The sequence below is a fragment of the Lepidochelys kempii genome, chromosome 5, assembly GCF_965140265.1.
Source record: "Lepidochelys kempii isolate rLepKem1 chromosome 5, rLepKem1.hap2, whole genome shotgun sequence".
In the NCBI taxonomy this organism is placed as follows: Eukaryota; Metazoa; Chordata; order Testudines; family Cheloniidae; genus Lepidochelys; species Lepidochelys kempii.
The window spans coordinates 60719651-60732500 of NC_133260.1; the positions used below are offsets into that span (position 1 = coordinate 60719651).

The 12850-nt window shown below is 38.3% G+C and overlaps 1 protein-coding gene across 14 annotated transcripts in view; it reads right to left on the bottom strand.

Annotated features, from left to right (window-relative positions):
* The window catches only part of KIAA0825 (KIAA0825 ortholog), a 419203-nt gene that overhangs the window by 180079 nt on the left and 226274 nt on the right, over window positions 1-12850 (bottom strand). For all 14 annotated transcript variants that reach the window (XR_012158966.1, XM_073344491.1, XM_073344493.1 and 11 more), the window contains 2 exons: window positions 12725-12850; window positions 4475-4630 (listed from right to left, as the gene is read on the bottom strand). The exon at window positions 12725-12850 is cut by the window's right edge and continues 34 nt beyond it. Coding sequence is in view for 13 of the 14 variants with exons in the window: in XM_073344491.1 (XP_073200592.1) it covers window positions 4475-4630; window positions 12725-12850 (282 nt within the window). In the remaining variant the exon portion in view is untranslated. The remainder of the gene's footprint in view (window positions 1-4474; window positions 4631-12724) is intronic.

Sequence of the window (12850 nt, forward strand, 5' to 3'; positions counted from 1 at the left end):
CGAACTTTATTTCAGGACCAGGTAAACTGGCTGAAATTATAATTAAAAAGAATTATTAAGCCTCTTGATGAACATGATATGATGGGGACAATGTAGCACGGCTTCAGAAAAGGAAAATCATGCTTTCTAATCTACCATAATTCTTTGCATATGTCAACAAGATAGCAAATAAGAGACAACCTGTTGATTTAGTTTATTAGTTCTTGTTATGGACTTTTTTGAAGGCAGTTTAAAAGACCATTAAACAGGCTTTGAAAAAATCCATAACAAGAACTTATATTAAGGAAACCAAGTAGTCGTGGGGTGAGAAGAAAAGTATTGTCTTGTATTAGAAACTGGCTATAACACAGAAAACAAAGAGTAAAAACAAACGATAAAATTTCATAGTGGCAAAAAGATAACAGGGCGTGGCTCCAAAGTCTGCCCTAAACCACTGTTGTTCAGTGATGTGGTAAAATAGGTGAATAGAGAGTGAGTGGCAAAGCTTACAAATGACACAAAATCAGTTGGGTTACTCAAGACTAGAGAAGCTGCCAGGAAAAACCCAAGGTGGCAGATGAAATTCAGTGTTGACAAATGTAAAGTAATGCACATTGTAAGGAATAATTTGAACTATTCATACATATTTCTGTGTTCTATTTTAACTGTAGCCCCGAAGGAAAAAGACCTGGCAGTCATTGTGGGCGGCTCAATGTAGTCCTCTGCTCAATGTAGAAACAGAAGGGGTACAGAAATCGATGTTGAAAATGTTAAGAGGTTAAAAAAAAAAACCCAACAAGAATTGTACATGAAGGGAGACTGAAAAGTTTGGAACTGCTTTGTTTAGAGAAAACAAAAAAAAGAGGGGACATGACATAGGTATATAAAATAATGAATGGTAAAAATAGGGCCCCTATGTGTTTTGTGATTCCACAGCCATAGAACCTGCTGCAAAATCTATCCTTTTTTGAAGATGCTGCAGAATTCAGCATTTTTGCATGAGAATCCCATATTGTTGCAGGCAGGTACCAGACATTTTGTTTTCTGTCTCCTTGCCCTATCATTTCCACCCTGCAGCTACCTCTTGCTTTCTAGAGAGAATTAATTGGGGAACGGAGGCTTATGGGGCTGGAGTGTGGAGTCCATTCACCTGAAGAACACAGTGAAAATATTAATTGACACATTTTTCATTTATATTTATTTTTAATATGGGCCCTAGTCAAAAGTACTGATAGAAAACAAATTTGTCAAAAAATATTTTTGTAAAGGATTATTTTCTATGATATTTTTCCCCCATTATATTCCTTAGGTAGCCTAGCTTCATGGATATTGGCTATCTTGTTGTTCAAGAGACCTGTCTCCAAACCTCTCTCTGCTGAGTGCCAGGAAGTGGGAGCCTGTAACCAGCTTAAGAGGCTTATCCCTGGCAACACTCTCCAGGCAGGCCAGCATACTCTTCTGGTTCACCCACTTCCTGGCTTATTTAGGCTAATCCAAACCCAGTGGTAATGGGCTGTGTGGGAGGGAAGGGATTGTTAATGAAGAGGATTTTACGGGAACAGAGTAAGTTAACAGTGCTGCAGAATTCAGCTGCTCTTGTTCCTGAATTTAGTGCCACTGTGCCATGGAATACACAGAATCCTGAATAAACACAAAGTTGGCACTCCTATTTATGCTCTCATAATAGAAGAACTAAGGCACAGTCTTTGGAATTGAAAGGCAACCAGTATAAAACTGATAGAAGGAAATACTCTTACACAATGCATAATTGGCTCACTGACAAAAAGATATTGTGAAGGCCAGAGGCTTAGTGGGATTCAAACAAGGATTCATCATTTATGTGGGTAATGAAAACATATATATACTTAAATTATATATGGTAAAAATAAAGAAACAGATCAGAGATTTTATAAACTCTCATGCTTCAGGAGAGAGGACAACCACTGACTGATGGGGATAAGAAGAAATTTAGGCAGAATAATTGTCCATTATGAGTTTTCTTGTACTGTCCTCTGAAGAATCTAGTAGTAGCTACTGGCAGAGACCAGATAATGGACTAGACTGACCATCGGTCTATTCCAGTATGGCAGTTCCTATATTCATATGTTAAAAGTATATTTTTAAGGAAATAAAATAAGGTAACTTCTTTAATAGTAAAATTAATTTCAGGAAGCAAGTTGATTTACTGACTAATAGGTTTGACACATGATACTTTAAGGTCTATAGTCCATTAATTATTTTTATTTAAATGCTTGGACAGTTTTCCAAGTTCTGAAAAACAGATTTTATGCTAAAATTTCTGGAATCCAACACAATCCAATATGAACTATCTCTTGTCACCTGCTGATTAATGGAGCACTGCAACTCTGTCATATAGCAAAAGAATTCTGCCCTGAGTTGTCAGTATTTGAAGGTCTTATTCTACTCACTATTAATGAATGTAGGCAAGAACTATAACAGGCATGATAAAAATATCAAAAATATTATCTGCGTTCCATATTTGGACACCATTTAATTTTTTTCCCAGTTGTCTAAGACAAGTAATTCCTCCCTTGAGTCCTCTTCATTTAGGATATTTACAAAGGGACTTGTGGAACAAGAAAGAGCAACACAGGCTTAAAACTAGTTCAACAGGGGTCAAGAGTCTCAAATTAGTATTCATCTCCATCATTCACACCATTAACACTTTCATTGAAATACATCACATGGATTAAATATCTATTAACAATATTTAGAAAATGGCATATACAGTGAAACTTGTCTTTAGCCATCACTAAAGAGAGCAGAGGTGATATCTTTACCGAAATACCAAACAAATTTGTACTGAAAAAAGATAAAGGGTTGTCTAGAGGAAGAAGTTTTTAGTGCGTACTTCAGTGTAACAGTTTAAAAGATCAGCATTTATATTACCATTTGAAATTGTGGGGGTGCCTAAAGGGATTAAGAAGATTGGCAAAGTCTCCGAATAAATTTTTCAAAAGTGCCTACGTGATCTAGGCACATAAATCCCATTTTAAAAGTGACTTTTGAGATTTGTACCCTAAGTGCCGTTCTCAGACTTAGGGAGTTTTGATGATTTTACCTTAGATCTAATTTAAAAAAAACAAAAAACAAAAAAAACCTGCTGACCTGGCAAGGTACTAGTTTCTGGAATTGGATACCTTAACATTTTACCTGATTAGCCTAATATGAACATCGGAAATACATACTTTTCTCTTTTTTTTCTATTTAATCTGTATCTATCTATATATTTCCAATGCAACCATTACTATAGTGTCTCGTATTTTTGACAATGGCTGTCATCAGGTACTGTATTTTATGGATGTTTTTTCATCATTTCTCCCAAATATGCACTTCAAGCTTTGTCACTGTCTTCAACAGAGAGACCCAGTCCATTGCATCAAGATAATGAAAAATCATCCATAAAAATGTGCTTCCTGTGTTCATACTGAAGTAATGTAGTTATAGGTAAAAGAATACAAATTCCTCAAGTACATGAGATCCACACCACAGCAACAATACAGATAAAAGAACGGGGGGAGGGGGGCGGAAATGTGTCAATGACAACCCCCTTGCATAATACAAATGGGTTAGAATTGTCAGCACTTTAGAGGCAGCAAGCACCCAAGCAATTTTATGAAGGTTGTGCCTATGCCAATTAGTTCATTATCATGATTTCAACACCTACCATCACTGTCATCATAGTTTCATAGAGTTTAAGGCCAGAAGTGACCATTAGATCATCTAGTCTGACCTCCCGTATATCACAGGCTACTAAATTTCACCCAGTTACCCCTGTATTAAGGACAATAACTTGTGTTTGGCTGAAGAAAATTTTTCAGAAAGATATTCAGTCTTGATCTGAAGCCTTCAAGAAATGGAGAATCCACCACTTCCTGGGATAGCTTGTTTCAACAGTTGATCACCCCCATTGTTAAAAATGTTTGCCTTTTTTTTCCATTTTGAATTTGTCTGGCTTCATCTTCCAGCCATAGGTTGTTGTTAGGCCTTCCTCCACTAGATTAAACAGCCCTTTAGTATCTGTTATTCTCTCCTTGTAAAGTTACGTGTATGCTGTAATCAAGTCAACTCTTGATCTTCTTTTTGAATAGGTAAACAGATTGAAAGGCATTTTTTCCACCCTTCAAATAATTTTTGTCTTTCTTTTTTGCACCCTTTCCAATTTTTCAACATCCTTTTAAAAATGTGAACACCAGAACTGCACACACTATTCCAGTGTCGATTTCAGCAATGCCACATCCGGAAGTAAAATAATCTCCCTAACCCTATTCACTATTCCGTTGTTTATACAGACAAGGATCACATTAGCTCTTTTTGCCACAGCGTTACAGTTGAGAAATCATGTTGAAAATTATTTTCAGAGTCACTGCTTTCCAGGACTGCCTCATTGTGTAGGTATGACCTGCATTCCTTATATCAGAATATGTGATATTTTCATTGATAGGACTTGAAAATTTCAAAAACTTTCACTTACCTGATCAAACACATTTGCACAATATTGGCGGTGCACCTGGAAAGGATTGAAAACAGGCTGCTCTTGTGCGCTCCTCAGTGTCAAATGTGAATGTTCAATGGGCATTACATCCTCTTCAGAAGAATTCCCACAAGACAGCAGCTCTTTCAAATATTCCTTTTAAGAAGAAATACAAGTTAATGAGTACCACCTATCCTTGATAGCAATAGTCTGGTTAAATTCCACATATAAATTTAGCTAGTCTCTTTGCCCAGCCAGATTATTATCAGATCTCTCCTTCCTCTCCGCACTTTCTTCTTCCTGCCCCACTGGGCTCCAGCCAGGCCCAGAGCATCTGACAGCAGCATTGCATGTAAATGAGGATTTAGTACAGGAAAAAGGAACTCCAGAGGGTAGGAGTATGGACCCCAAACAAAAAGAGTAATAATACTGATGGGAGGAATAGTCAGGTAGATGATACGAATAGTGAAAGGATTATATTTAATCTGTCTAGGAAATATTCTGAAGTCAGATGAGATATTTGTACACTAATGCAAGAAGCCTGGGCAACAAAATACTGGAACTAGTATTACTGGTGCAGGATGCAAAACCAAATGGTATAAAGATAACAGAAATATGGTAGAATTGCAGTTGTGACCGGAATAGAGGTATTGATGAATATGTGCTTCTCAAGAGAGAAAAAAATAAAGGTAAATGTGGTGGGGTACCACTGTACACCAATGATGTGGTACAGTAAGGAAATCAGAAGCATTGTACCTCAATGATGTGGCAGACACAAGAAATAAGAAGTGATAACATTAGCATGGATAAAACAGAATCAGTTTGTCTCAAAATCACTTTGGGGAAAGATTGTATAAGAGATTCTATTAAGGTAGTGTTAGGGGTCTGCTCTAGATCCCTCCCCTCCCCCAGGGTGGAATCTGGAAATGGACAGAGATCTCTTTAATGTTATGAGAGAGATAAATACTAACAAAAATTGTGTCGTTATGGAAGACTAACTTCCTAGATATAGACTGGAGAACAAATATTACTAATAATGGTATGACCCAGTTATTCCTGGATGCCAGCAGACACGTCTTCAAATAGTAATGAACCAATAAGAGGTGATGCTTTTTTAGATTTGGCTTGGATAAGTAACGAAGACATTATAGACATTCTATTTGTAAAAATAACCTTGAATTCAATGATCAAGAGTTGATTCTATTGAAATTAAATGGAAGGATAGTCAAAAAAACTGGTTGGTAACTAAAGTGTTTAATTTCAAAAGGGCAAATGTTGAGAAATTAAGGGAACCACTTTGTGAAGTAAACTAGACTGATGATCTCAAGGCCTTAAACATGCAGGAGGCTTGAAATTTATTTAAGTTAAAGGTGCAGAAACTATCTGGAATTTGCATCCGAAGCATGTACGGATGGACTCCGGCATTTACTAAATGAATAACCACTTCAAAAAGGATATTAGGAATAAGCAAAATCCTAAAAAGAAAGGGACTGATCAGCAAAGAAAGCTATACCTTGGAGGTCAGAAAGTGTAGGGATAAAATAAGAATTGCCAAAAGTCAAGCTGAGTTATACCTTGCAACAGAAATTAAAACAAATAGTAAAAAACTCTTTAGCCATATAAATAAAAAGAAGTGGGCAGCCACTATGCAGTGAGGATGGGTGAGAAATTAAGGATAATCTAGTTATAATATGGATAATAAGACTGCAAAACTAAATGAATACTTTGCCTCAGTTTTCAATAAGGATGCTAATGTTGAACATGGGGGAAAAGGCAAGATGGTTAATGGGAATGAGTATATAGAAATTACCACATTCAAGATGGAAGCAAAACTCAAAAATAATTTAATGTACTCAGATTGGGAGGGGTAGCAGGGGAGCGGATAAACTGCATCCCAGAATACTGAAAGAACTGTCACATAAAATTGCAATTCTGATACCAAAGATTTTCATTTTTTCTGTTAAACTGGAGGTGGTATGGTATGACTGGAGAATAGAAAATATAGTACCTATATTTAAGAAAGAAGGAAAAAATAAGCCAGTCAACTATGCACCTGCTAGTCTGACCTCAATAGTATGCAAGGTTTTAGAACACATTTTAAAGAAAAGAATAACTAAAGACATGAAGGAAAATGGGATAAAATGCAACATACGTTTGCCAGCGGTAGATCATGCCAGTCTAAGCTGATATCCTTCTTTGTAAGATAACTAATGTTTTAAGACCAGCTAAATATGGTACATCTAATCTATCTGGACTTCAGTAAAGCATTTGATATGGTATCACACAGGAAATCATTAGTCAAACTGGAGAAGCTGGGGATTAGTACAGGAATTGTAAGGAACTAGTTAATGGGGAAGCAACTATAGGTTGTGCTAAAAGGAAAACTATTGGTCAGGAGGGAGGTTACTAGTGGAGTTCCTCATGGATCGATTTTCAGGCAAATCTTATTTTTACTTAATGACCTTGACACAAAAGGTAGGAGAGTCCTAATGAAATGTTCTGATGAAACAATGTTGGGAGGCATCATCAATACAGAGGAGGATCGAATATTCTACTAGAAGAATTGGATGACCTTGAGGACTGGAATAATACAAATGGGATGAAATTTAATAGTCCAAAGTGAAAGATTGTGTACTTACAGACTATAAGACTTTTTTGCTATAAACTGTGGACTCATCAGTTGGAAATGACAGAGGAGGGAAAAGACCTGGGTATATTAGTGAAAATATCAATTTGTGATACAGGTTAGAACATTTGGAGACTCAAACTGGCTTTATAGCCTGGCAATTAGGTGTTGTGTGGCATGCAAATTTCATAACTATTCAAAGCTGTAAAAAATCCTGCCTCCTCTTTCTTCATTTCCCTCTTTCCAACAATCAGTGCAGTCACAGAACCAGTCCCTACTTCCCTCATTAGTTTACAACAGTTAGACTTACATATATTAATGTGTTAAAGTTAATAGTGCTTGTTTTTGACAATTTTTAAATCAATTCTTGTTAGTCCAAACTGTGGGGGACTTTTGTTGCCTGGCATAATGGGTGAAGTCAAGAAGACAGGCATCAAAAAATACACCTCTTGCTCTAATAAGATGTTAATCTTGGAAGAGTGTGTGTATAAACTCTTGGAGAGCAGTAGTGGAGTCATTACCAATGAAAGAACAGTTTCTCGTAAGTAACTTTCTTTTCTTCACCACCCAAATGTGAAGAATATCTGGATATTGATTTTGTAGACAGTGTCTGTCCATGGAATTGATGTAAACATTGATGACTATTCTATTTACATACATAAGGACACACTGCACTTCCATCTGGTCAATGAGTAAACTCTATACACATTTCTATTGAACCTGTTTAGTTCCAGATATAGGAATGGGCTTCTTCAAGAAGCAAGGAAACTTTTACATTGTGACCCAGATTCTCAAGTACACTTTACCTCTGCTCAACACCGCTGAGTGAGGGGAAAGGGGATGCACAGGCAACTCTTTAATTCATTTTGCAAGTTCCCTACCCCCAGGTTGGCTATGGGCCAATTTAAGCCCCATCACAAATTGGAGCAGTCTGAAGGCTGTTCTAATGCACTTCTTATGCCTGAGCTGTTGGGAAGTGTTGTTACACTGGCTCTATGCCAGCCAGAGATTCTCCCATGCTCAGGGAATCCTTAGTTGAAACCTTCTGGCCCTTTTGGGTATTTCCACACTGCATCTTGGAGCAAGCCTCCCAGATCAGGTCCACAGACTTGCGTTTGAGGGGCTCGTGCTAGCATGCTAAAAACAGCTGTATAAATGTTGCTTTGACATTGCCCATCACACTTGAGTCCCTGAGCTCCAGCCACAATTCTACAAAGCTATTTTTACAGCGGAAACTCAAGTCTGTGAACCGAGACTGGAAGGCTCCTGTCCAGATGCAGTGAAGACATACCCTTTGTGTCATCAGAGCAAAGCATACAGGCTTCAGTGGGGGCTAGAATCTGTCACATTGACTTTAGAATAGCCTAAAATTCTGTTTCCCATGGAAATGAGTTACTTGGCATAGATGAAAAGAATGGTCTTTGACATTATTGGGAAATCATTATGAGGGAAGGACATCTCAGATTGTTTCCTGCAAGATTAAGGATTCTCTTTTGGGGACAAAGGATGCTAATACTTTTTGAAGTCTCTAAATACGATACAATCGGAAGTGAAAACTGGTATTAACTTGGAACTTTTGGCTCCAGTAAATCACCCATTTATTCCCAACTTCCAAAATGTTTTTTACTTATTACCTGATGTCATAAAATGACCAAGATATGGTGAAAGGCTATGACCATTATTTATGGGTTATTTGTATAAATTTAACTAGGCCTTTTGCATATGTTATACAATACCCTCAAGTAAGCAGTATTACAATCAGAGCTTTCAACTGTGGGATCCCTTGATTTCTCAATGGAGGGCACTCAACTTTGGAACTTGCTTTCCCTGTGGTGAGCATCAGAACATGATGTAAGACCTATCTTTTTACAAAGGCATTTTCTTGTGTTGGAAAGAATGGTGGAGATATATTTTGAGGTAGAAACTTCATCAACAATGGTAAATTTGTTATTTTAAGTATTGTTTTATTACTGCATTTCAACTAAGAGACCAGGAAATAAGCATGTTTCATAAATGTAAAAATAAATACAAATAAAACTAAATTTGCAAGTACATAATGTATGTTCTCTCCAACTGTGACTGGGTGTGAAACAATAATGTGAACAGAACATTCTTGACTCATATGCAGTGTTGTTGTAGCAGTGTCGATTGCAGGATATTAGTGAGACAAGGTGGGTGAGGTAATATCTTGTATTGGAGTAACTTCTGCTAGTGTGAGAGACAAATTTTTGAGCCTACACAGAGCTCTTCTTCTTAAGAGCTCTGTGTAAGTTTGAAAGCTTGTCTCTCTCTCACCAACAGAAGTTGGTCCAATACAAGATATTACCTCACCCACCTTGTCTCTCTATTGTTGACTCAGTCTATGAGAGGCTGTCTTCTTTGGAAGCCACCAGATGACAATTTCTATTTATTTATTTATATTATTTTGTTGAATACATAACTTCAGTACCATAGCTCCACAAAACCTATTATAAATTTCCATAACTTTGTGGTGCTGATTTCACAAAGTAAAGCTACTAAAAATCACCATCCCATTTTCTCCATTCTTTGGAATGACAGGTTTCAGAGTAGCAGCCGTGTTAGTCTGTATTCACAAAAAGAAAAGGAGTACTTGTGGCACCTTAGAGACTAACCAATTTATTTGAGCATAAGCTTTTGTGAGCTATAGCTCACTTCATCGGATGCATCACGAAAGCTTATGCTCAAATAAATTGGTTTTCTCTAAGGTGCCACAAGTACTTCTATTCTTTGGAATGATTACTCTGAGCAGCCACTTACTGATTTGTCATGTAAGCTTTTGTTCACATCACAAATTTTAAACTAGTTATGGAAAATAGTGTTTAAAAGTGCTTAACATGATTTTGTGCCAAAAACTATACATTTTTAGTGGTTTCACAGCCATGTTGAAGAAATCTGTTTGAGCCTTGCCAGGGTCTTGAGTATGGCCCCATTGAAAATGTTTTCACTTAAAGATGTCATATAGATGTACTCTTCACTTTCTTGTTTAAACTGTTGAGTAGTGTTGAGAGATGCTACTAAACAGATACTGTGTTCTACTCCAAATAAGGCAAACTTTCAGTGATTTCTGTATATATGCGTACTTTTATATAGACATACATCATAGCTAAGATTTACAAAAACAGATGCACATAGTTGGGCTCCAAAGTCCACACTTAGGCAACTAAACAACTGACTTGATTTTCTGAAGTGATGAGTGACCAATTGCTCCGATTGACATAACATGGACTTAAGTGCCTAATTATGGATTTAGGAGCCTGACGTTAGGCAGTCAATTTTGAAAATCATGGCTGTCATAAATATAAAGGGAAGGGTAAACCCCTTTGAAATCCCTCCTGGCCAGAGGAAAAATCCTCTCACCTGTAAAGGGTTAAGAAGCTAAAGATAACCTCGCTGGCACCTGACCAAAATGACCAATGAGGAGACAGGATACTTTCAAAAGCTGGGAGGAGGGAGAGAAACAAAGGGTCTCGGTCTGTCTATATGCTGCTTTTGTCAGGGATAGACGAGGAATGGAGTCTTAGAACTTTTAGTAAGTAATCTAGCTAGGTATGTGTTAGATTATGATTTCTTTAAATGGCTGAGAAAAGAATTGTGCTGAATAGAATAACTATTTCTGTCTGTGTATCCTTTTTGTAACTTAAGGTTTTGCCTAGAGGGGTTCTCTATGTTTTGAATCTAATTACCCTGTAAGATATCTACCATCCTGATTTTACAGGGGGGATTTCTTTATTTCTATTTACTTCTATTTTTATTAAAAGTCTTCTTGTAAGAAAACTGAATGCTTTTTCATTGTTCTCAGATCCAAGGGTTTGGGTCTGTGGTCACCTATGCAAATTGGTGAGGCTTTTTATCCAACATTTCCCAGGAAAGGGGGGGGTTCAAGTGTTGGGAGGATTGTTCATTGTTCTTAAGATCCAAGGGTCTGGGTCTGTAGTCACCTAGGCAAATTGGTGAGGCTTTTTACCAAACCTTGTCCAGAAAGTGGGGTACAAGGTTTTGGGAAGTATTTTGTGGGGAAAGACGTGTCCAAACAGCTCTTCCCCAGTAACCAGTATTTGTTTGGTGGTGGTAGCGGCCAATCCAAGGACAAAGGGTAGAATATTTTGTACCTTGGGGAAGTTTTGACCTAAGCTGGTAAAGAGAAGCTTAGGAGGTTTTTCATGCAGGTCCCCACATCTGTACCCTAGCGTTCAGAGTGGGGGAGGAACCTTAACAGTGGCCTATCCCTAAATTTGCAGTATCATGCATTCTGTTATATGCACTTGGTTATACTTTAACTACAAATATATATAAGTAATGCTTTTTAAAAAATTACATAAATTCAGGTATGTACATCTGTAGTATCACTAGGGTTGCCAGCCCTCCTGGTTTTGCCAGAAGTCTCCCGGCATCAGGCTCTATATCCTGGAGTCTACTGAAACCAAACCAGGAGATTTTAGTTGCTAAAAGTCCGGCGGCACAGCAAGGCTAAGGCAGGCTCCCTGCCTTCCCTAGTTCTGCACAGCTTCTGGAAGCAGCTGGCATGTCATTGTGGCCCCTGGGAGGAGCAGGGGGTCTCCGTGCGTTGCTCCTGCCCTGAGCGCCGACTCTGCAGCTCCCATTGGCTGGGAACTGCGGCCAATAGGAGCTGTGGGTCAGTGCCTGCAGGCAAGGATAGCACACAAAGAACCCCTGGCCCCTCCGCCTAGGAGCTGCTGCCAGAGGGATGTGCTGGTCGCTTTCGGGAGCCACCCGAAGTAAGCTCCGCCTGGCCGGAAACCACCCCACACCTCCCACACCCAAACTCCCTGCCAGATCCCGTACCCTTTCCCACACCCAAACTCCCTCCCAGAGGCCACATCCTCTCCTGCACACAATCTCCCTCCTGGAGCCTGCACCCCGCACCTCCTCCTGCATCCAAACCCCCATGCCCCAACCTGGTGAAAGTGAGTGAGGCTGAGGGAAAGCGAGCGATGGAGGGAGGGGGGATGGCAGGGTCTTCTTTTTGGGAACTTGAAAAATGGTAACCTGAAATATCAGAAATGATGATAGACTCCTTTCTTGTCTAGATTCTATGGGATGCAATAAACAATTGAATTTGTTTCCAAATGGTTAGCATAGATGCTCTTCTATTAATATAAAAAGTGATTTAACTACACAGAGTTATACAGATTTATCAGTCTTTTATCTGAATGAATTTACTTCACCCCAACAGCTGTAGGGTATGTTTGTTGTTTTGTTTTTTTTAAAATCAGCAGAATTGACTTACAATGTTTAATTCTACTTCCTGTAGGAGTCAGATTTTCAATAGCATGATGATTTTCTTACTATGTTCTAACTCCTAAAATAGATCTGTGGTCTACACAATATAAATCTGAAGCAAGTTTATGAGCCATGCTATTGTTAAAGTACCTAAATAAAATCTATATTGTTTCCTGTAAAGTAATCTTTACTATACAAATGCAGAAAAGCCTGAACTGAATAGGTTCTATTACAATGCAATATTGAGTTTGGTATTGACTTTAAAAAGCATTATCACCTCCTTGACTAACCCTTAGCTGCCAGCAGACGCTGCCTCAGGCCAGTACACACCTAATTGCTCGGTAAAAAGGCCGTTTCCCTACCTCATTGAGCCGGATGATGTGATAAATTTGCCTCAGGTACTCGCTGCCACCTGGTTTGTGGCAGATATCCAGGACCATCATGTTTATTTTCTGCTCAGTCAATTCAAATGCAATACCTCCCTTCTC